Below are 27,865 nucleotides of genomic sequence, written 5' to 3'. Positions count from 1 at the left end.
GCCTGAATCACCTAGAGACATATTTTTTACACCGTCAAGTGGTTAGCCCTGCCACAGAGTGCAGTCATTGATCCATGTTCTCCTGCCATGAAGATACTATGCAACACAGTAGATGCCCAAAGTGGTTGGTTCTACAACTGTTCCACCCTGAAGGGCACCATGTAGAGTTTGTGCTGCCCACAGCGCCATTCTTTGGTGAGTTTGAGATGGAAACACTCTACATGTTTTTTGAAGGTGGGAGGTTCCCCACAGAGGCACAGGGAAAACATGCACTCTCCAAACAGGCCTTGGCTGGAGGTCAGGATCTAACCTTGTGCATGGGAGGCGAGGACCTTAACCATTATTCTTTCCTAAAGGAACATATCAGTCTGAAGGAAATGAGGGCTTTTCTGCAAGCTGTTCAGACCTTCACCCAGCTTTGGAATCCTGGGCCACTCCAAGTGCACACAGACAGCACCACAGTCAATTTGGTACATAAACAGGTATGCATTAAGTCTTATCCACTGTACAGGTTAGCAAAGGAGGTATGGAATTTAGCACCTACATAAGCGTCACACTTACAGCAACATAGGTTCCTTCTCAGAACAATGTGCTGGCAGGCTCCAGAAGCTGCTTCCAGGAGGACTCCCACATATGGACATTGACTTTGCCACACAATCATCCTTCAGTGGAGCATTTCTCAGATAGATCTATTTGCATCACCATCCATCCATCCATCATCTTCCCCAGTTGTGTGCCAGGGACCCTTGCCCCACAGTCTGTAGGACAAATGCTTCTCCTCTCAGTGGACAGGAAAGTTCCTGTATGCTTTTACCTCCACTGCCTCCTTTTCAAAAAATTCTTCTGAAGGCACTAAAGGAAGCACCCAAGCTCCTTTTAGTGGCGCCCTTTTGGCCAAGGCAGCATTGATTTCCCCTGCTATTTCACCTGACAAAGGTGACTTGCAGGAAAATACCTTTACAACCAGCCCTGATATGCAACAGAAAGGATTGCTGCTCCAGACAAATCTTCCATCTCTCAACTTGACTCTATGGATGATAGAATTTTAATTCCTCAAAGACACCACTTCTCTGAAAAGGTTGTACATCTCCTACAAGAAATCAGGCGACCCACTACTAGAAAATTTTACACAGCTGAATGGAGAATGTTTTCCATTTGGTGCCACAAACATAGTCACAATCCACTCTTATCACAAGTTCCTGCTGTACTGCAATATCTTTGTCAACTGTTTTGATCGGGTTTGGCCTACTCTTCTGTAAAAGTTTGGTTTGCTATCAAAATCTCGCACCTGCGATGTGTGTGTGTTCATATTTCCAACCCAAAATGTTGGAAATCAAATGTACTAACAGGAACATGACCAAAGGGAGGTATTTAAGGAAAGTCCGACAACTTGGGAATGTCAACTTTACCAAAAATACCACACTTCTGATCAAGCCCTATGAACGTTTTGCAGGAGGGCAAGCCCCCATGCACCTCCCCCCACACCCCTGCTATACGTATCTATATAAAATCCAAGATCGCACTACAGTGAGGGAAAGGGTACATTTCCCGATCCCTACTATAGTGCTATCTGCATTCAAAATGTTGAATCCACAACAGCAAATGCTAGTGTGCATTTGCTGTAGTGACTTCAACTTTTTTTTTCGCTATTCTGAAATGTTGAACTGAGCCATTCGAGTTTTCCAATGCGGGCATTGTCCGAACTGCAATTTGATAGTAAATCTAAAAGCTCACCTGTCATCCATCAATGATGGCCTCCCTCTTTAGCCCTACACTTATGGCTAGAGTGGAGGTCAGGCTTTTCATCAAGGGAGTCCTACATATTATCCACCAAGGAAACCCATCTTTCCCCCTTGGGATCTCAGTTTTTTTTTTTTTTTTTTTTGCTAGAAAAGCTTACATTTCCTCATTCTGAATCAGCATCTTCAGCTTATATAAAATTCTGTACTTGGAAAACTGTCCTCCTCTTGGCTCTCATGTCTTCTAGGAAAGTTTCGGAGATGCAAGCCATCATGGGTCATTCCTTCTTTTCTTGTTTTTCACAAGGTCACTGTTACTCTCAGGGCTAATCCATCTTTTGTACCTAAGGTAATAAACAAGCTGTCCCTTAATCTGGCTATTCAGCTATTCACTTTCTTTCCCAAGCCGCAAAACAATGGGGAAAGAATCTTAAATTCTCTGGACATTAACAGACAACTGAGATTTTATCTGGACAAAACTGTCTTTCAGAAAGACTGACCAGCTGTTTGTACATTTTATGAGCCCAAAGTTGGGCTACCCAGTCTCCAAACAAACTATTGCAACTTGGATCTCTAAATCTATTTCTTTCTGCTGCTTACACTATGATAAGACCTTGCCTGAAAGTACATTCCACTAGAGCAATGGCTTTCTCAGGGGATTTTTGCAAGGGAGTAGATGCCAGGACTGTGTTGAGGCTGCCACTTGGTCCTCTGTGCACACCTTTACCAAACGCTATAAAATTGATGCTTTCTCCAGTTCCAGACCAGCCTTTGCAGACTGCTGGACAACTCTTCTACTCAGTAGTCAGTCACCCTTTCTTCCTCCTTCATTTGTGGGAATCACCCATATGTCAGGAATACTGCTTCAGTTATTTCAGTCAGGACATAGTAAGGTTATGTAAAAACTATGGTTATGTAAAAACTTAACCAAAACAGTAGATGTCCTACTGATAACTGTTGTAGTATTCCATTCCAACCTCCATCTCCTTTTCTCTACCTCATTTCAACTTTTTGTTTTCTTGTCCTCCTTTGCTTTAACCTCTGCTCTTGTTACCTGGGAACAGTGGAGATGTTCTTCGTGTTTCACTGTTGCAGTCATTATGTTTGGGTTATCTGCTTGCAGGTATCCCTCAGTCGGCCTGATTAACAAAGTCTAGGGTCCTGCGTTGGTTGATGTCCCTTCTTCCATGACGTCAGGTCGTCAGTGGTATAAAACATACACCCGATGCCATTACATCAGTCTTTCTTGCTGTGCGGTGCCTGTAGCAGAAGCAGTTCGCAAGTGCCTGTCAGCCGACTCCTGAACGAAGTCTTCAACTAAAGCTAAGTACCCCATTGGGAAACTTTTTATTGCTCCTTACCGATGTCAGTAAAAGTTAATAATTGCATTACTTGTGGAAAGCAAATACCTCATAAAGATTTTCATTCGTACTGTATTCCTTGCCTAGGCCCTGACCACGACGTACCTTGCTGTCAGTTTTGTGCTTTATTTAATCAGCGCACTATCCGTTGTTGGTATATTTTCGCCTCTAAATATTTCAGTTCTCGGTTTAATTATCCAGAAATGTTGTCGGTTAGCCATCCGACTACCAGGATTCCGAAAAAACGCAAAGATAAGGACAGAGACAGGCCGCCTAGGTCCAAAACTGCTGGCGACGCTTCTCCTAAGCCAGTCACCAGTTCGCCGGTACGCAGTGAGGTGCTTTCGCAGCCCCTGATACCCACTACGTCTGATTCGCAGGCCTCTACTGAGACCCATTCAGAGTCCGGTATGCCACGAGATGCTTCAACTTTGGAACCTGCGGATGTCTCTACCTTGGATAGGTTCGGAGCCGCTGTGCAGGCACCGGCTTCTGAGGGTGTATTCAGGCCTATGGACTTGCATATTACACCGACGCCTCCTTCTTCACTTAGGCCTAAATCTCGGACCATGCCTAAAAAACCGACACCCAGGCCACATGCTCAGGCCTCTATGCCTAAAAAACAAATGATAAGAATGGCTGAAGATCTAATAACTCTTATCAGGGGTAGCCACCCCCCCCTTCTAGGAGGCCTAGGAATGAGGTTGTTTCTGAATCTTCTGACCAGGATTCTGATTCTTCTGATGATCCTGATTTGCCCTTATCCACTTATGAGGATTCTGATGCAGAGGACTCTAGTCCCTCTGCTTCCCCTCTAGAGGATTTTTCTTTTAGTGAAACCTTACATACTTTGGAGCATTTCCACTGGGAAAGCCAGGATTTTTCTGATTCAAAAAAGAGGCTCAGAGATTTCTTACTCCTCCTGTACTAGACATTGTTGATTATGTTTTTTCGGAATCTAGTTTGGCCCCTGATTCCTTGCCTTCTGTTCCCAGAAAACCTGACAGATACTACAGGGTTCCTGAGTCACACAAGTTCCTTTTTAAAAGTCCTATTGCGGATCCAGAGACTATTTCACAGGGGCCCAAGGGCATTATGGCTTCTACTGCTAAAAATCCTACCCCTTCTTATAGAGACTCCAGGGTGCTGGATAGATTGGGTAAGAAGGTTTACACTTCTGCAACCTTGGCCATTAGGGCTTCAAACTGCTAGTTTCATATGTTAACGTATCAGCAACATGTTATTGGATTGCTGAAACAGAAAATTATGTTGATTCCTGATTGTGTGGAAAATAAAGAATTACAGGATTTAATGCATTCTGCTGAACAGGTTGGAAAACATACTTTGCAATGTGGTTTTGATTCATTAGAGGCCTCTTGCAGGGCTGCTTTTACTGGGTCTGTGCTCAGAAGGTATGCTTGGCTTAAGGAGCAATCTTTACCTGATCGTGCTAAAGCTAAATTGTTGGATGCTCCCTTAAATCAGGATCGCCTGTTTGGCAACAAGGCTGAGGAAGTTCTTAAAAAGATGGAAGATAAAGCTAAATCTATGCAAACTGTTAAAGATTTCTTACAAGTTCAGCCTACTAGATTTAGTAGGCACAGGCTCTCTAAAAATTGGTCCTTTCCAGCCCCTTCCAGGTCTTCTCAAGCCAAACCCAGACACAGCAGAAACCCCAAGTTTCAGTCCCAGGGGACACACAGGACTAAACAGTGGGGGGGCCTCCACTTCCAAATCTGGGAGTAATAAGACTTCCCCCCTATGGTAAACTGTCTCAATGACTTCCTTTTAAAATTTCCAAGCGCTTATCAACTGACTGCCCCTTTGGGGGGAAAGATTGCTCTACATTCAAAGAACTGGGAGCTCATTACCCAGGGCAAATGGGTTTTAAATATAGTGTCCCAGAGATGCAGATTTCACTTCCACATGTTGCCAACACCAAACAGGTGGCCGGACCTACCCCCAAATCAGTGGGCAGAGGCCCAAAAGCAAGTACTTTCCCTTAAGCATGGGGGCTATTCAGTTGGTACCAGAATAGGAAAACGGACAAGGTTTCTACTCTAGACTTTTCCTTTCACCCAGAAAAGACAATTCATGGCGTCCTATCCTGGACCGGTCTACTATAAGCACCTTTTTGGAGTTTTCAAAACTCAAGATGCTGACTCTTCACCAGTTGCTTCCTATGCTAGGCAAAGACACCTGGTTGGCAACACTAGATTTAAAAGAAGCATACCTGCACATCCTGATCAGGGATTCTTGCAGAAGATACCTTCGCTTCAAAGCAGGCTACACGCACTATCAGTTCTCTGCACTGCTCTTTGGGTTATCTACTGCACCCAGGGTATTCACAAAGTGCCTAGCTCCAGTTATTGCATTTTGCAGGCAAAGAAATATTCAAATATACCCATACCTGGACGATTGTCTAATTCAGGCAGAAAGCCAAGACATACTTTTGAATCATCTGGCCTTTGTACAAAGGGTTCTAACATGTCTGGGGTACACCATAAACGAAAATAAACCTCACCTGGTACCCTGTCAACAAATTATATTCATGGGAGCAAGCTTGAATACAACTTCCCAGATGGCTTACCTCACACCAGAGAAACAAATTCATTTGACAACCTACTTCAAACAAGTGGCCACAAAAACCCTGCTATCTGCAAGTCTTTGGGGTTCATGGCCTCCTGCATTCTTTTAATTCCATATGCAAGACTGCATACGAGGAAACTACAGTGGTATCTAAAAAGACTATGGTGTCAACATTCCCAGGATTTAGAAGCAATGATTCCTATCATACCTTGCCTATGCCTAGAGTTCCTTTGGTGGGCAGGGGCCTGCCACCAAAACAAGGGACTACCTTTCACACCACCCCTTGCCGCCCAAACCCTAACAACAGACGCATCAGACTATGCATGGGGGGCTCACCTGGCAGGGAAGTGCATTCAGGGCAAATGGAAACAGAGTCAAATGCACCTGCATATCAATCAAAAAGAAAATGTTAGCTGTACAGAATGCTCTGACAGCCTTCAAGGACCACATTCTTCCAGGACAACTAATGGTAAAGACGGACAACACCACTGTTATGTGGTACATAAACAAGCGGGGGGGGGTACATATTCTTACCCCCTCTGCAGACTAGCCATGGCATTGTGGAACACAGCCGTGAGCTACCAAGTGCACCTACAAGATCAGTTCCTGCCAGTAAAATTAAATACACTGGCAGACGGACTAAGCAGAAACCTCATGGACCCACACAAGTGGAAACTGGAACCAAGGATTTTCAACATGTTGACAAGCAAACGGGGAGCCCAGATATAGACCTATTTGCCTCTCCCCAGAACTACCAATTGGACAAATTTTGCACAAGGACTCCCCGCAATCAAGCCTAGAAAGTGGATGCTCTGTCCTTCAGGTGGAAAAACCTATCAGTCTATTCCTTCCCGCCTCTGCTCTCCAGAGTACTACTAAAAATCAAACAGAACAAACCAAGGATGATTTTCATTGCTCCAGACTGGCCATGCCAGCACTGGTACCCCCTCCTGCACAGTGTGTCACGGTTATCCCCATGGCACCTGCCTCAGACTCCTTTCCTGTTGTCGCAGCAGGAGAACCAGATTATGCACCCTCAGCTTCTAGCACTGAACTTTGCAGCCTGGCTAATTAACTAATCTCTTTTTTACCATCCCTCAGTAAACCTGTGATGGTTATCATTTTAGAGGCAAGGAGGCCTAGTACTAGAAGATCTTATGCTGAAAAATGGAAAAGATTCTGTGTCTGGAACCAATCTCAAGGGATGAGCACAGCAGCGCCCAATTTACCTCAGATTTTACAATACTTAACTGAGATGCTTCACAAGGGCCTGTGTTTTTCCTCCATTAAAATCCACACCTCAGCCATTTCAGCTCATTATAACACAGAACATCCCCTCTGCTCTCATCCACTGCTCAAGCAGTTCCTCAGAGGGGCCAAAAACGTGAGACCTCCCAGGAGAGCTCCAACTCCAGCCTGGGACCTTAACTTTGTTTTGGAGAAACTCACTCTACCTCCTTTCGAGCCAGCTGCTACTGCGGACTTAAAACGTCTTTCTTGGAAAACAGCTTTCCTTTTAACAATCACTTCAGCTAGAAGGGTATCTGAATTACAGGCCCTTATGGTACTGGATCCTTTCATCATCTTTCATGCAGACAGGGTGTCCCTCAGAACCAATCCATCCTTCATGCCCTAGGTGGTATTCAGTGTGGCTCTTAACCAGTCCATTAATTTGCCAACCTTCTTTCCTAATCCGTAGAACAAAGGGAGATGGATACTGCATTCCTTAGATATTCACAGACAGCTTAGATTCTACTTAGACAGGACTAAACCTCAAAGGAAATCTGAACAACCGCTGGTGGCATTTGCTGCAGGGGCAGAGGGGAAGGCTATTTCAAAGCAAACCATTTCTAAATGGATAGGCCATTACATTAATTTCTGCAGTAAGCACCATGGAAAACCTATCCCCCAGGGGATCAGACCTCACTCCACCAGGGCTGCATCTACCTCTACAGCCTTTCTCAGAGGCGTCCCTACCAGGGACATCCTAGAAGCTTCTACTTGGAGTTCTGTACATACTTTCACCAAGCATTATCGTTTGCCAATTTTCTCTAAATCCAGAGCTGGTTTTGCCACTGCAGTCTTGCAGGGCCTTATAGCCGGTCGTAATGCTATTTAAATTCCTCCTCCCAACCGTAGCTTTGGGAATCTACCCAAATGTAATGACTGCAACAGTGAAACACGGAGGACATAGTACAGTTGTGTACACTTACCATAAATGTAGATGTTCGAGTGTATTCACTGTTGCAGTCCTGGTTACCCTCCCTCCAGCTCCCTAACTTCTTTTGGTTATACCTCTACTTTCCTTTACTATGCTTAAAAGCTTTTTGGTGTATTTGCTTTTTTGTTGGAGGTATATCATTGTACTCTTATATTTAATTGCTTCCCATTAGCGGGGCAGCTGACATCTGGGGCAAGAAAAGCTGATGTAACGGCGTCGGCTGCATGTTTTATACCCCTGACGACCTGACATCATGGAAGAAGGGACAGCAACTGATGCAGGACCCAAGACTTTGTTAATCAGGCTGACTGGAGGACTACCTGCAAACAGGTAACCCAAATGTAATGACTGCAACAGTGAATACACTTGAACATCTACATTTATGGTAAGTGTACACAACTGTACTTTCTCTTGCCTGTTTAAGCTGCACCCTTCCTTGCTGACCAGTCTCCCTCTGTCAGTAGGCTGCAGGCTGCTAGCTTGGAGATAGTCTGGGGATGCATCTCGTATGTATGCCTTTATACCACTATGCTTACGAGCTGAGATCATGCACTGGATGCACCACCCCAGAAAGGTAAAGCCTTGGTACCCCACCTGGATATCAGTGGTGTCGACCCCCATATGTCAGGAATACTACAACAGTGATCAGTAGGACATCTACTGTTATTGTAAGTTCTAATACTTCTGTAGGTTCCCCCAACACTGTAATTAAGCAAGTTTTTTCTGGGTTTCTGCAGTCAGTCTCACAATAGGAGTCTTATTCCTTCACTATCATATTTTACTTTTTTGTTAGAAGAGTTATTTTTTTTCCCTTTTGAACTCACTACCTTAGTTACCTTTAAAGTCTACTCTTAGAAGACACTTTTTCTGCTAGAATTTTTTTCTGAACTGCAGCCCCTAATGTCTTTAGGCTCTCTAAACTTGCACTACTTTTCATAAAGCCAGGATTGGTCATAAAACTAATCCATCCTACGTGAGTAAAGTAGTTTCAGAATCAGCCTAAATTAAACCACTCAGCTGCTAGTATTTTACCCTCACTCAAAAAGAAAAGGGAAAAACTTATTGCATTTAATGCTGTGGATGTGAAACTGATGGTTAGGATTTAAACAAGCTCTCTAGAAATCTCCAGGTGAGTGCATTGTGATTTGTCATGAAAACTGTGGAAGACACTTTAAAGGCCACACTTAACCCGCATCAGCCACCACAACATCATTATTTGAGTGTTTCATCTCAGAGCATTTATGGGATAGCTACTTGAACCTCTGTACCCCCCCACCCCCCACCCCCGCAAACATTGCCCATTAGACATTAAATCCAGGAGCAGGACAGGCTTTGCCACTACAGTCTTTCAGAACTGACTTTTAGGAGTTTTCCCATGGATAAAGAATTGCACTGCAACAGTATTCCTTATATATTCAACATAGTATAGTTCCATGAGTATAGTCTGAACAGTGGATGATTGAATAAAATGATCACTGCTGTAGTATAGGCTTCCTGATAGCTTCCTCATGCCAGAAATTAAGTGAAGGATAGATGAAGGAAGTGTGACATATTAGGGCCTTTCTCCCTGTGCTAGGGGAAAAGAGTACAGCTGACCTTTTCTTAAATGTTTGCATTTTCACTTGGTTTCCTTAATAGGGTAGATATAAAGAAGGTAGATAGTTGCGTTTTTCTGCCTGTTCCTTAAAAGGGAACCTGTAACCTTATCTAGGGGAGCCTATTTTTTCTGAGTGCTCTTGAAAGTAATTCTCACACCTAGGTGGGATCAGAAGGCGAGTCCCATTCCTGGCACCAATGAGGCTGTTAGGCAGTGAGCACAGCTCACTTGTTGATGATCTCTTTAACTAAAAAGAATTTAATGCGGCACTGGGGGGGGGCACTTCTTTTAGCTGAACAGCACACTAGTGGTCTGGGCAGTTCGAATAGAATAAAAAATGGTATACCAAAAGTGCCCCCTCTATTTGAACATCTGCTTTTATAGTGAGTGTAATGCTGAGTGTACTTACAGAACTTTACTTTTACTCTTTATCATGTTAGATGTTTAATGTATATATATATTTTTTTTTTCTGTCATAGATCTGCCCACTCAATCAGTTTCAGCTTTTCCAAGTTATTCTGCTGATGTTGGAAGAGGTGTAATTATCTACCCTGGTCCACCATTTTTTAATTGTGCACCTGTGGACAAGGTATGTCTGAATGAGAACCTGAGATGTACTCGTATGTAATGCTGCAATTTATTTTCTGCTATGTAATGTCTTGACTTCTGCAGTTGTTTAGCACTTCCATCAAAACTTTATTACTTCTAAAATGGCAGTGACTTGTGTAAATGTTGTGTGTCCATATTTGGAATATATTGATTTGTTTAAGATCAAAACTAGTGGTAGTGGTGGTAGTAGTAGTAGGAGTGTAAGCTAGGGTTACCACCTTTTCCCATGTTGAAAGTGAGCAACTAAAGTATGTGACCAACTTTAAAACATAACGGGGGGTGAGGGTAACCAAGACCACATATTAATAATCATACTCTCTACCGTCTGAGTCAGACCACAAGAAAATTGCTGAAGAATCTAAATTATGTCATTTAAGAAAATACAGTTGAGGCAAGGGTCTGAGGTTCACTAGACCTCATAATCCATGTGGGTTTGGGTGTTTTCTGAGTTTTTGAGCTTTTTCCCAACCTTTAAATCCATGTATGCAAGATGGTCCTCACCACTGAACTCTGAATGGATATTTCAGTGTTAGGATTGTGTTAATTAATCTGTGGTGGACTTATGATCACTGATACTACTGACACCCAGTCAAACAGCCACTCTCTCTCTGGACAAGTCAGCTGCACTTAATAAAGTTTTAGCATTTCAGCAACTTCTGTAAGTAAAATCCTTTTCCTCTCTTTCTCTGGAGCATATACCATGTAAAATATGTACACTCTGTTTAAATTGACGTTAGCTTGTGAGAGTGATGTAGTAAAAATGAATTATGCCCACATTAGACCACTGTAGTACCAAGGGACCTTGTAACACAGAAGTTGCACTTGGAATGGGTAATTTCTTGTAGTGGTATGTGCAGTGAAGTGTAATATGCTGTGAAATAAATGCATTGCAGTGAAATGGTTTTGGGAGTAGAAGCATGTACTGAAAAATTGCTGAAGCAATAACCGATGTAAAAGTAAAATAGAATAAAATACTTTTTAAATTTTTAGCAATGAAAGGCTATGAGGTTGCTGACAGATTGCTTAGCAGATGTATGCATAGTGAGTGTAATATGCTATGAAAGAAATGCAGTGGGGGAAAATGGTCTTGGAATTATGAACCATGTGCTCAAGAAATTAGTGAAGCAATAATTGATGTAAAACTAGTGTAAATACATACTGTAACTTTGCATTATCTGTCCTAATGAATTGTACTTCTGCAGGAAGTTGTAAAGTTATCTTTTGTTCACTGTACAAATCTAATGCTTAAAAAAGAAAAAGACGGGAAAATGAAATGTGGGTGGCATTACGAGTACTGTTCCCAGTCCTGTGGTAACTGTTCTGTGATAGAAGTCCATATCTGGACATAAATAGGTACTGGCAGATTTTGAGGCAGAGTTAAGACAAAAAATTGATAGACCTATATTGAAATCTCAAGAAAAAAAAAAAGTGACAGAATGCATTTTCTCTAGTAGAATTATTTCAGATATCACAGTTGACAAAATGGATTTCTGTATATCAAACCAGAAACATGTTTATAGCAACTTTATATTGTAAGCTAGATCAGGTTCATAGCACTTATTTGATGTAAAACAAAGAATGGCCTTATTCTGCTCTCTGTTCCATAATGGATATACAGCCTTGTTTGTATAACTATATGGATGAAATCATGGGAACGTAGTACTGGGATGAGAATATTTAGAGATGTAATGATAATTGCTTATTTCTACTTTCAGTAATGGGTGTGAAATACTGTTGGAAGGAATGTTCCAGAATACCTTTTTTTCCTGTGTATTTAGTATCTAGTTCTGCCATGTTCGCTGGTTTAGGCATGTTAGTGTAGTTTAAATGCGCTGTTCATCTATTCTTAACAATCAACATTTTGATTGAACTGTTTTTGTGTCTCAATGAATTGACTGAAGAGGGACAGTAAAAAGGAGTTATCTCAGCAAAAATATTCACTTTGTGCCCTGGTACCGAAATCAAATCTGAAAGAAATTTCGTTGTCTTTAACAGTGCAAAACAATGCAAAACAATGCATAAAAACTGAAAGCAAACCCAAGTGCTGATGTTCTTCGTGTTTCACTGTTGCAGTCATCACTTGTGGGTTATTCCTGCTGGGTAGCCCTCAGCCAGCCCGAATACCAGAGTAAAGGATTTCCCTCCTGCGTCGGCTGTCTGTCACCTGAGACTGACGTCAGGTCGTCAGGGCTATAAAAGGAGGCAGCTGACGCCATTACATCAGTCTTTCTTGCCTTGGAGCCCGAAGCAGAAGCAGTTTGCGAGTGCATCAGTCCGCCGTTGCCAGAGTGAGGGAGAAACCTACTAAAGCTAAGTGCCCCATTGAGGAACCTTTTCTTGCACTTAAATTGATGTCTGAGAAAGTGAATAACTGTCTCTGTTGTGGAAAACAAGTACCACACCAAGACTTTCATAATTTGTGTGTAACTTGTTTAGGCCCAGACGATGACATCCCCTGATGTCAGTTCTGTGCCTTATTTAACACTAAGACCATCCGTAGAAGAGCTGAATTTGTATCTAGGCATTTCAGGCAGAGTAGTTATTGATGCGAAATGGCATCCGTATGTCAATCTAATGTGGAAATTCCGAAAATGAGAAAGGAAAAGGAAAGAAACCACAGAAGGTTAGGCCGTCAGACAACTCAAACCTGAAGTCAGCCAGCCAACCGTCCACTAGTACAGCAGAACTCAGTGAGGCGCATATGCAGCCCTTGACAACTGAAGAGCCATCGCAGGCCTCTACCGAGACCCTTTTTGGAGTCCGGTACTCCGCTAGATCAGGCTCCTCCTACGAAATGTCGGTCACCAGCCTCATGGTTGGGTCTGGAGCCGCTTTGCAAGCACCGGCTTCTGCGGAGGCCTTTTGCATGACCACCAAAGACTGGCCACGCCATCAGTCAAAACCACATATAAGCCCATTGAATCACTTAGACCTAAGACAAAGGCCACCCCTAGGAAAACACCTTCCTCGGAGCCCAGTCACCGACTACCTCCCACCCAATCTGCTCAGTCTCAGCAGTTACTTAGGATGACTAAGGATTTAATCTCCCTCATCAGGGGTAACCAGTCTGCTCAAGCTACTCCAGCCAAAAGAAGGGACCTTTCTCCAGAAGTGCTTTTGGAGCCAGAGTCAGAGGACTCTGAATTTTTGGACTGAGACACTGAAGAACAGCTCCTGGCAGCCTTTGAAGATTCAGATACTGAGGAATCAGTTCCTTCTGCACCCCCTCCTTAGGACCTCTCATTCAGGGAGACCTTAAATTCCCTCAGAGAGCATTTCCATTGGGAGGCTCAGAACTGCCCCCGGTCAAGACTGAGAGAGTTCCTGGACTTGCCACAACATAAACGGTTAGCCATTCCTCCCATTCTGGATGTGGTGGAAGATGTCTTCCTGGAGTTTGGCCTCACCCCTGATGCCCTGCCCCCTGCACCCAGAAAGCCTGACAGATATTACAGAGTGCCAGACACCCATAAGTATTTGTTCAAGAACCCTGCAGCTGACCCAGAGGTCATTACTCAGGGACCTAAGGGGGGTAGGGCCAGTTCCTCCAAAAATCCCATACCCTCTGACAAGGAGAGCAGAGCCTTGGACCGATGGGGCAAGAAGGTCTCCACTTTGGGTACCGTAGCCATTAGAGCTCTCAATTGCCAATTCCATATGCTTAAATATCAACAGAACATGCTAGACTCATTAAAGCAGAACATTTCCACCTTACCAGAAATTACTATTACCAGAGAACTAGGAGATCTGATACACTCCAGCTCTCAAGTGGCCAAGCATTCCCTGCATTGCGGCTTTGATGCTTTGGAAGCCTCTAGCAGGGCTGCAGTTTCTGGCTCAGTCATTAGAAGGCATGCATGGTTGAGGGAGGAACCATTGGCTGATCAGGTTAAATGAAAACTTCTGGATGCCCCCTTGGGTAATGAACAGTCGCTCAGGCCTAAGGCAGAGGAGGTAATTAAGAAAATGAAAGAGAAAGCCAAGTCAATGCAGACGGTCAAGGACTTCCTGCTGGTACAACCCCCCCAGCTTCAGCAGGAGCTTCCCTACCAAGCAATGATCCTTTCTTGCCCAAGCAAAAACTGTGCAAAGGAAGGGGTGCAGCGATAGGCCCTGCAGGCACCAGCAGCAAAGCCAGCAGAGGCTTAGAACCGTGGACCTCTACTACGCTTAGGCAAGGGAGTTCTAAATCCACTCCCTACCCTAAGGACTCACGATGACTCCTCTTCTCCCCTCTGCCCCTCCTCCCTCCAGACAGGCTAGGAGGAAGACTTTCCCTATTCCTAGACAAGTGGCAAACCATCACCACAGATCGTTGGGTCTTGAAAAAAATGATTTCCAAAGGATACAGATTCACTTTCATAGACAACCCCAGATATTCAAGTTTTCCAGACGTACCAGCAAACCCGAGGACAGAAGCCATCCGCCAAATTCAAAAACTTTGTGCTCAAGGAGCAGTGGAGCCAGTACCAAAGGAACAAACCAGAAAAGGATTTTATTCAAGGTTGTTCCTAGTACCCAGAAAAGAGGGCACTTCTCTGCCTAGTGTAGACCTATCCACATTAAATCTGTCCCTCCTAGTGCCAAAATTCAAAATGCTGACCCTTCACAAGCTCTTGCCAATGTTGGCACCAAATGCTTGGCCTAGTGACCCTAGATCTGAAGGATGCCTACCTCCATATCCCCATAAGGGAGTCCTGCAGGAGTTTACTACACTTCAGAGCAGGCTCAGAGCACTTTCAGTTCTCTACTCTGCCCTTTGGCTTATCTGTTGCTCCCAGAGTCTTCACCAAGTGCCTGGCTACTGTCATTGCCTTTTGCAGACAGAAAGACATACAGATTTATCCCTGTCTGGACAACTGCCTCATCCAGGCAGACACCAAGGAGAAACTCCTGCTGGATCTTACCTTTGTTCAAACTCTCGTACCCTCTCTGGGATTTACCATCAACAGGGAAAAATCCCAATGCCTGCCCAAAAGATGGACAACCTTCTTAGGAGCTCTCCTGGACACATTTGCTCAAAGAGCCTTCCTCTCTCCAGAGAAGCAGAGCATTCTCCCCCTCTACTTTTCTCAGCTAGCTCGCAGGACCCACCTTACAGCAAGGAAGTTCCTGCAAGCACTCTGGTACATGGCATCCTGTTGGTGCCTTTGGCCAGGCTCCACATGAGAAAACTACAGTAGTATCTCAGAAACCTATGGTGCAGCACTCTGTCACTGCAGCACCAGCTGCCTCTGATTCCCTGCTTAAGGAAGGAACTTTTATGATGGGCAGAAGTATGTACCCTGAACAGGGGTCTACCCTTTATCACCCTTCCCCAAGGCCAGACCATCACCACCAATGCCTCAGACAGCCTAGGGGGGGGGCTCACTTGAGAGATGTGTGCACTCAAGGCATTTAGTATCAGGGAGATCTAACCCTCCATATCAACCTGAAGGAAATGCTGGCGGTGCACAGGGCAATAATAGCTTTCAAAGTCAGGAGTACTCTTGATCAAAACAGACAACACCACGGTCATGTGATATATAAACAAGGGGGGCACACACTCCTACTCCCTTTGTCGCCTAGCTATGCTAATCTGGTATACAGCTTTAATAATGGGACTACATCTGATAGCCCAGTACATTCCAGGGGAACACAACACCCTGGCAGACCAGCTCAGCAGAAGTGTCCTGGATCCCCACAAGTGGCAGCTACACAGGGAGACCTTCCTCAGCATCATACACCTCTGGGGATGCTGGAGGTAGACCTCTTTGCAACAGTAGAAAACAGACAGCTGACCAGGTTCTGCTCCAGGGAGTTCCACCCACGAGCTTGGAAAGTGGCTGCTCTCTCCTTTCACTGGGGCAGCCTGTCTGTGTACGCATTCCCCTCCCTTGCCACTGATTCCTAGGGTACTACTAAAGATCAGGGAGGAAAGGCCAAGGGCTATCCTCATTACCCCAAACTGGCCCAGGGAGCACTGGTACCTTTTACTCCTCAGTCTGACCAAGGAGCTACCGATGAGCCTGCCTCTCACAGCAAAGCTGTTAACCCAAGAAAAAGGGTCAATAATGCATCCAAATCTTCAAACTCTCAGCCTATATGCATGGCTTATACCTCAGAGGTGGATATTAGGGCACCTTTGAGCAACCAGGTTCTGGATATCATTAAGGAGACCAGAAGGCCCAGCACCCGGAAATCCTTTTCTGCAAAATGGAAAAAATTTACTGCCTGGTGCCACAATAAGAGTGAAAGCAGCACCTATGTCACTCTAGCATTGTTTCTGGACTACCTGGCGGAGCTCTTGCAGAAGGGATTGTCATACTCCTCTATCACAATACATGCCTCAGCTACCTCTGCTCATTTCCGAACAGAGCAACCTATGTTCTCATATCCCTTATTAAAACAATTCCTTAGAGGGGTGTCGCACATCAGGCCACCTAGAATGCCACCCGATCCAGCATGGTACCTAAACTTTGTCCTGAAATAACTGACTTTGCCTCCTTTTGAACCAGCTGCCTCAGCAGAACTGAAGCACCTTTCTTGGAAGACTGCCTTCCTGCTGACCATAACCTCAGCCAGGAGGGTTTCCGAGCTGCAGGCCCTCATGGCCATTGAACCCTTCATTATTTTCCATGCAGACAGGGTGTCTCTTAGAACCAACCCGTCCTTTATGCCTAAGGTGGTCTCTGACATGACCTTTAATCAGGCTCTCTATCTCCCTACCTTTTTTCCAAACCCACAAAATAAGGGAGAAAGGATTCTGCATACATTAGATGTGCAACAGACAGCTTAGATACTATCTGGATAGGACCAAGTCTTTCAGAAAGACTGACCAGCTGCTGGTCAGCTTCACTCTGGGAGCAGAGGGAAAACCCATATCCAAGCAGACCATTTTTAAATGGATATCACACTGCATCCATTTCTGCTACTCCTTTCATGGAAAGATGCCTCCCAAATCAGTCAGAACCCATTATACTAGGGCAGCATCAACTTCCACTGCCTTTCTTAGAGGCGTTCCTACCAAGGATATTTTAGAAGCTGCCACCTGGACATCAGTTCACGCCTTCACCAAACACTACCAGCTGGCTATTTTCTCCAAATCCTGGGCAGGCTTTGCTTCAGCAGTCCTGCAGTGCATGCTGGCTACCACTTAAAGCAGTGCAAGCCTAAACTCCGGCTTCTTCCCTTCCTTCCTTCCTACCCTACTTCTCAGCTTTGGGAATCTTCCCACAAGTGATGACTGCAACAGTGAAATATGAAGAACATAGTACAGTTGTGTACACTTACCATAAAAGTAGATGTTCGAGTATATTCACTGTTGCAGTCCTGTTTACCTCCCACCTTCCCCCTCTTTATTTCCGTCATAGTTAATGGGCTACCCCAGGTTGGCCTTCTTCAGGCCTTCTTGGTGGGGCTGCTATATGTTGGGGGCAAGAAAAACGGATGTAATGGCGTCGGCTGCCTCCATTTATAGCCCTGATGACCTGATGTTAGTCTTAAGTGACCGACAGCCGACACAGGAGTGAAATCCTTTACTCTGGTATTTGGGCCGGCCGAGGGCTACCCTGCAGGGATAACCCACAAGTGATGACTGCAACAGTGAATACACTCGAGCATCTACATTTATGGTAAGTGTGCACAACTGTACTTTCTAAGTAGTGGATCTTATGCTTGAATGAACCATTAGGCAATGGAAGGGGCACAGCTCTAAAAATCAAGTGAGTAGGTTCTGTCTAAGCTCTAAATTGGCAAAAAAAGATGAAATGTTGTAGAAAAGGCAATGGATGACTTGAAAAAAAAAAAGATGTTTCTTGATACTGAGAGACAAAAGGCAAGTCTGTCTGAAATATATATGGCTGTTGAGTTCTTGCATTATGATGAGAAAGTGACTGAATTGCAAACTGAATTTAAATTACTGAAAAGTTCACTGAATAAATTCATCACAGAAATGGCAAAATGAAGCTTCTGGTAATGTTTCTAGTGAAGCTGAATTTGAGTGTTCATAGGTTCATAGGTAGGTACTAGGCTATCTGCCCGAAGGCATTTATAAGCTTAGCCGGAATGTGTTGGCTTTTGCCACCCCCTTAGATTAGTTCACTGTGCCTCTGTCCAGCAGAGCCATTGAAGTGATCCCTGGGGTAACCTTTCTGTTTCCCATCCACTCGTCAAGGTTTCTCTTGAAGAGGGTTAGCAAGGAGCTCTGCCTAATGTAGATTGGAATCTTGTTCCAGAGCATGGGAAGTCTCTGGGACAGGAATCTATCCCTCCAGCACGTCCTATTTATTGTTGTGGTGAGGTTTAGATCCCTGGAGCGTGTGGCTCGAGGGGATATGGTTTTCTTTAGGTGGAGCATGTCCATCAATTCTGGATTGGACATGGCCTTGTATGTCAGGCAGAGATCACCTCTGAGTAGGCAGTATGCAGCCGAGTACAGTTGGACTTTCATCAGTCGAGCTGCATAGGGCATCTGCTTGATACCAGTGATCCTCTTGGTGAGGAACTTCTGTGGTCTTTGCAGTTATTGCAGGTGTCTTGTAAGGTACATCCCAAATGGGGCATTGTACTCTATGATGGGTCTGATGAGTGATGTGTAGAGGGGCCCAATGACCTCTTTCGGTCTGGATGCAAACCCTTTTGTGACTAGGTGGGCCACATAGAAGGATTTTCTAACCACTTTGGCTATCTACTTGGGTCCCCAGATCCCTTATTACATCTTCCGTATTTAGGGGGCTACCACCTATGTGGTAGTTTGTGGGTACTTTGTTTTTTCCAAAGGGGATGACTATGCACTTTGTGGCATTTAGCTTGAGACCATGGTTTTGACACCAGGTATCTGTCTCAGTGAGACCCTTTTGGAGGATGTCTGTGTCAGCCGGAGAGTCAGTTATAGCCCCTAGTTTACAGTTGTTTGCGAACTTGGTGTGCCATAGTCCTCCTGTGCTTGCCTGTACCTCTGAGAAGTATATGCCGAACAAGAGGGGTCCTAGGACTGAGCCCTGGGGAACGCCACTTGTAACAGGTTTAGAGTCAGACCTAGCTCCTGCAACTCTTACCATGTGGGTTCTGTCTGTGAGCCAGTTGGCAACCCATCTCGTGATGTAGGGGTTTATGTTCAGGCTGGTGAGCTTGGCTATAATACCTGAGTGGGGAGTAGTGTCAAACGCCTTTGCGAGGTCTAGGTAGGCTGTGTGGACCACCTTTCCCTCATCTATAGCCTTGGTAACTGTCTCAAAGAAGTCCACCAGGTTTACCTTAACAAAGCCGAACTGGGTTGGGTCCAGTGTTTAGAGGTTTCCATTGTCTCTGTTAATGAGATCCATGATGATGCGCTCCATAGCTTTGCAGACCAAGCTAGTCAGGCTTATAGGGCGATAGTTCCCGGGGTCCATTGTGGCTCCACCTTTGTTGAGTGGAATAACCACTCTGTGGGCACATAGCCTGTGGAGAGGCTGAGTTTAAACAGTGTGCTTAGGTGAGGGGTTAGTTCATCTTTGAGCTCGTGTAGGACGCAGCCTGGGACACCGGTCCCATTGATGCTGTGTTTTTGGCTTTGGAAAGGGCTGTTTTAACCTGAGTGTCTATGATTTCAGGGGCACTACATTCTTCTGGTATGGTTATGGGCCCTTTTGGGGGTGAAAAGGGGGTAAAGTTTGCACTGAACCTGTCTGCCAGGATGTTTGCTATATCGGTCGGTTCAGTATATTTTGTGCCATTCTGCACTAACTCTGAGCAGATCTGAGAATTGTCACTTAGATTCTTGACATAGCTAAAGAATGCCTTCTGGTTATCTTTGGAGTCCATGGCAATTTTTCTTTCGAAGCTAGCCTTGGATGATTTTATGAGGGAATGTAGTTTCTTGCTGATACTGATCGGGGATTCTTCCCTTCTTGGGATTTTACTCTTTTCTGTACTAGTTTCCTCTTTCTATTGTATAGCTTGTTTATGGCAGGGGTCCACCAGACTGGTTTCCTTTTCTTGGAGGAGAGAGTCTTGGTTTTGTTTGGAATAGCACGATCCATACATTCTTGTAGGTGCCCATAGAGTGCATTTGTAAAGAATTTTGCAGCTTGGACAGCGTTATCCTTTAGCATGGGGGCTTTGAAACTTCCCACCTCGGTCTTAAGTAACTTGAAGTTTGCTTTTGAAAAGTTTTTCATGGTGGTTTCTTTGACCGGGGGTGGTGGCGGAATGTGGATATCCAGAGTGATTAGTTTATGGTCAGATCTAACCAGCGAGGGGTTGACCTCCGGTGTGGAACACCGATCACCTATGTTGGTGATGACCAGGTCCAATATGTTGTCACCTCTGGTGGGGGTGTTAACCAGTTGATCCGGGGCGTTTGAGTTTATAAATTCTAGGAAATGTTGGGCCAGGGAGTTCGTACTTGAGTAGTTCTCCCAGTTAATATTTGGATAATTGAAATCACCCAATATCAGGGTGCTTGGTAGGACCTTTATGTTTCCCAGTGTTTCCAGGAATGCGGAGTGTGGGTCCTGGGACACATGGTGGGTGATCTGTAGCAAGCTATAATTTGAATAGCAGTTTTGCCCATTGTTAGTTGCACGTGGATGATATCTGAAGCATTGTGCTGTGCCACTAACCTGGAGGTGTGGGTATCCTTGATGAATATGGATACTCCCCCGCCTTTTGTATTTCGGTCTGGGTTTTGTGGCCGAAATGTATGGTATGAGTTGTAGCCTGGTAGTGCTGGGGTGCTCTCTGGAGCCTTAAACCAGGTTTCTGTTACTGCACATATGTCGATTTTCTCCATACTGAGGAGTGCCTCGAGTGCGTGCATTTTGAGGTTTAGACTTCTGGCATTGAGCAGCATTACCCTCAGTTTTTGTTACTTGTGCTATTTACGGCGGCAGGTTGTCTTTTGAGCCTTGCGGCACTATTATGGGGGTGGCAAGAGCCTTGGCCAGTATTCGAAAGCCTAAGGGTGACGAGTGCAAGCCGTCTTTAGCAAAGCAACGTGGCTTGTTGAGCATGTCATCCCAGGCTGACAGACACTGGATCCCTCTTTGAATGACACCAGAAGCTTAGCCAATTGTTGAAATTGATAATTTTTTCTCTATACCGTGTTATCATTCTTGGTGAGGGCAGGATGCTACTCAGGGTCAGGGTCATACCAGCCTGGGCTGCGTGATCAGAGAGCTCCTCCATGTCTCTCTTCATGTAGTCCAGGGAGGTGCGGCTCAGGTCATTCACACCAGCATGGACAATGACAGAGTCACATTTGTACTTGTTCTGGAGTGACCTGAGTGCTTGTGTTATGTGGCGGATCCTGGCACCTGACAAGCAACTAACAGTAACCTTAACAGTAACAGTGCCTGACTGTAGTCTCACCTATTACTAGTGTGTTGGGTATGTTATTTTGCCTTAAGGGCTGTGATTGTGTGGCACACTGGTTTTGTGAAGTATGTATTTCGTGGTTTGTGTTGGGGGGTGGAGGTTGCTTGGATGTCTGCTTTGGAGGTCTCTGTTGCTTTTGCAGATTTTTATTTAGAGCCTCCGAGTATGTTTTTGTGTATTTATGTGTGTTTTTTGCCAGTGCTGGTTTCATAGGTCTGTGTGAGATTGGTGGTGTGATTCAAGTAATTCCCTTCTCCTCTTGACTGCCTGGTCCAGGCTTGGGTTGAGAGAGCTTAGTCTCCAGTTTGGCTGTATAATTGCATCTCTCGCATGTATTAGTGTTTGGTGGAAGGAGGAGAGGGTTGTCTGTGTACACGAGGCAATTGTAACATTGCCTCAAAATGCCCAGATTCACCAGTTGGACTGGAGAGTACACCTGAAACTACCCTTTGGACATGCCTGGATAGGTACAGTAAACTGTTTTACTGATTGGCTGGTAAGGTCGAATAGAGAGCGTTGTCTTTCTCTACAGTATAGGGGGGGGGTCTAGTGCTAAGGTTTATTAGTGCTTGCTATGAGTTTTGGGCAAGTGCAGGGATGGAAAGTGAATGATTTGAGTGCTTAAGTTGAAAGTTTGTCTAGTTTCAAGGGAAAAATTGAAGAGTAGACTTTGTGGAGCCGGGAATAGTTATACCCTAGCTAACCAACGCTGCCCGGCATGCAAAACCACGCAAATGCGGGTTTTATAGCAGGGAAATGAAAGAGATGAAAATTAGCCCAAAATGGCCAATAAACTACTAATTACTGGGCTGAAACCACTCCTTCAGGGACAGATAGGCTGCTCAAAGCTCCCTCTCTCACAGTGAACAGAAAAACTTCCTTCTATCCAAGTAAGGTATGGGCAAACACAGAAACTTGTAACACAGCCCTGAATTCAGCACTAACCTGAAAACTGGACTAAACTAGCTTAGAAAGGTGGGAAAACAATTATTTTTTTTTTTAATAAATAAAGCAGATATAATCAAAAAACACTTTAAATGCACAGAAATGGCTATCACATTTGAGTGTGTAGCCTTCAACAGTTAAACAGGTAATTTAAACACAAAAACAACTTTGTTAAAGTGCAGGCAGTAGAATAAGTACAATATGTAGCTGAAACAAGCTTTTTAAATCACAGAAACTCTAGAAAATTGGTGTTTTAGGCGGAATTAGCTAAAGGCAGCAAGAAAATGCAGAAAAATGATACTTAATCACTCCAAAGTTTCTCTTTTGTCTCTCTGCTGCTGTAGAACTATGTATATATAACCATAGTTATGATATGAGAAAAATGGTTTTAACAAATGCTCTAGCCAAACACAGATATATATCATGATCATGACTTTAAGTTTAGAGTACTACAGATAGTAAATGAAAATAAACGCAAAGGTGATAATATGAGTTACTTAGAATTGGTTGAATTAAACTGGATTCTAAGACTGAGGGCACACATTGAACCAGGGCTTAATCAGGCAGTAAGTATCAAGCCAGTATTAGCTAAACGCAGATGAATGATGGACACTGGTCCTATCAATAATAAGTATATCATAACATCTGAAATATTTTTAAAACATAGATAACCAGATTCTATGAGTGTTCCTGACATGCCGGATACCAGAATTCTATGTTGAGCCATGTATTTCAAGTTTATATGACATATGTTTATGTTTGAAATATAAAAGAAATTACATATACTTCAATATTATATCTGTACAATGTCGCTAGAATGGTCTTATTATTTGTAACAACCTGAGACTTTTTAGCGACATATGAATTGTAGGTTTAAATTTGGTTGTATATACACCATATATAAGAAATCATACATATATATGTATAGATTGAATAAGTAGTATACTTAGATATCCAGATATTTTATGACTAATATATATGTTTATTTTTGTTTTTACTTGTCTTAAAAAGTTTTTACATTGTTTTATATATTTTTTATGTTTTACTATGTATTTTATAAGCGTAATGAACAATATGGCTTTAAACCAAACTAAAACAGCAAAATGGTGATGAGCTATTCTGATTCAATTGATAAATTGATAAATTAATTAATTGTTTAATTGATTTATTAGATAAAACATTCAGTATATAAATGTTGAACAGAATGAATGAATTTATAAACCTGAAGAAGCGTACCTTGGCAGTACGTGAAAGTGCTTGTTGTTTCAATAAATATAATATTACTACTACCATCGTGGTCTTTTCTACCTCATTTTGTTTGCTGCTGCTGTAGAACTATGCAGGGCACCAGGCAGGAGCTTGCTGAACTGTATACTAGCACGAAAACCTTGCAAATGCGGGTTTTGTAGCAAGGAAATGAAAGAGATAGAAATTAGCCCAAAATGGCCAATCAACTACTAATTTCTGGGCTGAACCCACCCCTCCAGGGACAGATAGGCTGCTCAAAGCTCCCTCTCTCACAGTGAACAGAGAAACTTCCTTATATGCAAGTAAGGTATGGGCAAACACAGAAACTTTTAACACAACCCCGAATTCAGTACTAACCTGAAAACTGGACTAAACTAGCTTAGAAAGGCAAGAAAACAAGTATTTTTTTCAGAAAATAAAGCAGATACAATAAAAAAAACACTTTAAATGCACAGAAATGGCTATCACACTTGAGTGTGTAGCCTACAACAGTTAAACAGGTAATTTAAACACAAAAACAACTTTGTTAAAGTGCAGGCAGTAGAATAAGTACAATATGTAGCTGAAACGAGCTTTTTAAATCACAGAAACTCTAGAAAATTTGTGTTTTAGGCGGAATTAGCTAAAGGCAGCAAGAAAATGCAGATAAATGATACTTAATCACTCCAAAGTCTCTGTTTTGTCTCTGTGCTGCTGTAGAACACCGCAGGGCACCAGGCAGGAGCTTGCTGAGCTGTATACTGTTGAAGCTGGCAATGGTTTGGTTTATGTCTTGGCAAAGATGCTTGATTCTGTGATAAGAACAAGCAGGGTCTGAGAGAGACTTCAACAAGGAGGAAATCATGGTGATGTAAAAGATTACAGAAAACATTTTAACTTGTCAGCCAGCACAAGGTGGAATTGCTGAGCAAAGAATGAATTCAAACCAATTGGTGCTTGAAAATCTCGTGCTGATAAAATCACAATGTAAAATTATAGATCTTTGGTAGACAATAGGCTATATAATTGTGTAAAATAGAACCAGCATATGCAAGAAAACATTGTTTTTCAAAAAGGTGATACAGTGCTTATCCCATGCAAACGTGAAAAGCCATAAGCATTCAGAAGCCCTGTAGCTGAAACAAAGTTATGTCCTTAAGCGGGCTTCTGCATATATCCTGTGGGCCTCACTACAGGAGCCTCAAGGTATTTCAAAGTGAAGGTTCTAGCTTGCCTTAGTCTATCTTGCAGTTTTTCTCACCCATTAACAGTACTATCTCATGTTACCAGCTACTGAATATCTGTACAGAACAATGTGATATTTAACTTGCACTCCGGCTTGCACTACAGCTGCAGCAACCCATCAAACCTGACAAGACATACAAACAGTAGACACCCTACCACATGCTAGAGATCTATAATCTCTAAACAGATTATGATGCATACCTATGCTACAAAAAAGTCTCCTTAAGTCATTTAATTCTGAATAGCAGGAGGCTGGTTAACGCCTTTGCTTCTGGAGATAATATAAGCCAGGCAACCACTTGCTTCCTGAGAACTTTAAAATGAGTGAGTTTCAAAAAAAGTTAAAAATTATAGATCTTTGGTAGACAATAGGCTATATAATTGTGTTTATTATCAAATGTCTGTCTGTAGCTGTTGATTGCTAGATGATACTAGTGTTTTGGTCAAAGGGTTATATCTCTGTAAGTGTGCAAGATAATCAGTGAGGAAACTGTATACCTGTTCAGTAGCATTCCAGTGATATAGGACAAGTGTGGTTATCATACTGCTGTTTTGTGATATTGACAAATCTAGTGAAATCAGGCATGTAATCATTTCACAATATTTCAAAACAGTATTAATCTACAAAACCATAGATATCAGTGGCAGTGTTGTGTGACTAAATGTGTTGTATAAGATGGCACCATTGTTCACCTGCAGATCACACAGCTTTCATGAAATTAATGCTATCTTGAAAGTATAGGTAGTAGTCATAACTGCTTTACCAAAAGAGCAGTTGCGTCTCGAGTAATGTCTTCACATTACCCACATGTTTTAATGTCATTTTTTTCTTTCACCCACTGCTTGAATACACCACACCCAATATGACAGTATCATGCTGTAGCTGAAATTTACTTCATTTGGTCTTCAACCTGTGGGATACCGGATCCGTATCGGATTCAAGCCGGCAATTTCACTAGCATCTCCTCCTAGCTCCTCCTCTTACCCATAATACACCTCCACTACCTTCCAACCCCCCAGATCTCTTTTGCCGCGGCTTGCCTGAAGCATCGTGATCTCCTGAGCTCCTAGTTAGTGAGTGGGTTTTTGCTTTTTAAGCAACTTTTTTTCTAAAATTTTCAGTGTAGGTGTTTAGTGTAGGTTCCCTCTCCTCCTCCCCTCGCTGGTGTGTCATGTGGTAGAAAGTTTCCTAAGTTGTTTAGTGTTAGTTTGTTTGGTCTGTATTGCTTCCCCTCCCCCCTGAGTGTTCTGTGTGCCTTGAGTGTGTGGTGAGTGGGAAATAGGTTATTTTTTTCTTCTCCTCTTTCCTTCTGTAGTGTGTTTTCTTGTACAGCCATGGCTGACCCCAAGCCTGTATTTAAAAGGTGCACTGAGTGTGGCCATAAATTGTCTCCTGCAGATGGCCACACTGTTTCTGTGATGGGCTTGGGCGTTGCCCACTTGAGTACAGATTGTACTACCTGCGCGGGTTTTAACCCGCATGCTATTAAGGACAGGAAGGTTAAGTTAGCCCTCAAAGGCCTTCTTTCCACTTCTGAGGCAGCTGCCTTGCCCACGGCTTCAGTCACAGCGGCTGCTGTGGCCACCTCTCCTTCCTCTCTTGCCTTTGCTTCTCCTCCCTCCCAGGCTGAAACTCAACCTTCCGCTTCTAAGCCTGTGGAAGTGGTGCGGAAAAGGGGCAGAGAGAAGGAGAGAGAGCACAAGGACACAGACACTCTTCTAAGCTAGAGAAACACAAGAGGTCTCCGGACCTTCCATCTACTCCCACCAAAAGTCATGCTAGGATCCATGAATACCCTCAGCTTCGCTCTCCGAGATTTTCACCAGAGCCGGAGGAGACATGTCCTCCATCTAGGGTCTCAGTTCCTCGACCCACCAGGTCAGAGTCCGTGGCCTCATCGAGATCCGCACGTAGCTTATTGGAAGTTGACATGGATAAAATGATGAGGAGGTTCATTTGTACTCAGATCCAGATGGGGGTCTTGCCAGCCCCTTCTCCCTCTGGAGGGGGGAGCTTGCTTCCCTTTTTCACAACAATTTCTCCTTCTCCAATCCATCCACCAGTTTCGGAGTACTCTGATCCGAGGATGGCCTTAGTCGGGGGGGTCAGCGCCGACGATATCTGTCTCCTCAAATCCAACAGCTGCCTGGAGCATGTCTGATCCGACCAGTTCGGATCAGAGTGGCTCTCTGAGCCAGAGCTTGCGTGTTGGATCCGAGGGAGCGGAACTTTTTTCATCGGCTCCGAGGTTTTTGGGCCAAGTTCCGTCCCTCGGAGCTCTGTCCACCAGGGGCCTGGCTGCAATCCTTGCGTCATATCCGGGGAGAGCAGCTTCCATTTTGGTACCCCAGGAGGTTCGTTCTCCCTCGGCATTTGACGTGGTGGAAAGGGTTCTCTCCACTGGATCGAGACCCTTGACTATCTCCTTGGATTCTGCCCTGACCTCCTGAGCTCTGTCTGCACATCCCATCATTTTACCAGAGGGACAGCCCGTGCTTGAGGACCCCCAAATGGTTCCCCCTGAGGAACAAGTGGCTTGCGAGTTCCCCCTGGAGAGCCCCACCGGAGACGTGCCTCGCAAGCATATATGCAAGAGGAGGCACTTGGACTTCCCCGAGTCCCTCACCGAGGATATGGATTTGGATGATGGGGAAGGTTCACCCAGGTCACCTCCTGAGGTTGGTCCACCCCCAAACCTTCGGACGAATCCGTGTTCCTAGAGGCTTTTGAAATGGACCCATCTGCTTTCTGGGTGTCCTCTCCCGCAGATCCCCTGGTGGACCTTGTCACCTCGTGGGCCTGTGAGGAACCGGGCACCGTGGAACCAATCCCTAAACGTCCTAAGATCTTGAGTCCACCATCAGGTAGACCAGCGTGGAACAAGGGCTCCTCCATGAAAGCTGTGGTGGTAGCAACAGCCACAACAAAGGAACTAGCCCAACAGAGTTCCTGAGTTCATCCTGCTGACCGAGAGTCGCAGATGATGGACCG

General features: G+C 44.1%; 1 protein-coding gene across 1 annotated transcript in view; it reads left to right on the top strand.

Annotated features, from left to right (window-relative positions):
* LOC122802137 (centrosomal protein of 295 kDa-like) overlaps positions 1–27,865 on the top strand; it is a 1,720,043-nt gene that overhangs the window by 948,259 nt on the left and 743,919 nt on the right. Inside the window, exon 8 of the mRNA XM_044071818.1 lies at positions 9,987–10,096. Coding sequence (XP_043927753.1) covers positions 9,987–10,096 — 110 coding nt within the window. The remainder of the gene's footprint in view (positions 1–9,986; positions 10,097–27,865) is intronic.

Source organism: Protopterus annectens, chromosome 5.part0 (assembly GCF_019279795.1).
Source record: "Protopterus annectens isolate FY-2018-M chromosome 5.part0, PAN1.0, whole genome shotgun sequence".
NCBI lineage: Eukaryota > Metazoa > Chordata > Ceratodontiformes > Protopteridae > Protopterus > Protopterus annectens.
Note: the sequence above shows the minus strand (reverse complement) of the source record. Positions and strands in the feature narration are given on the sequence as shown.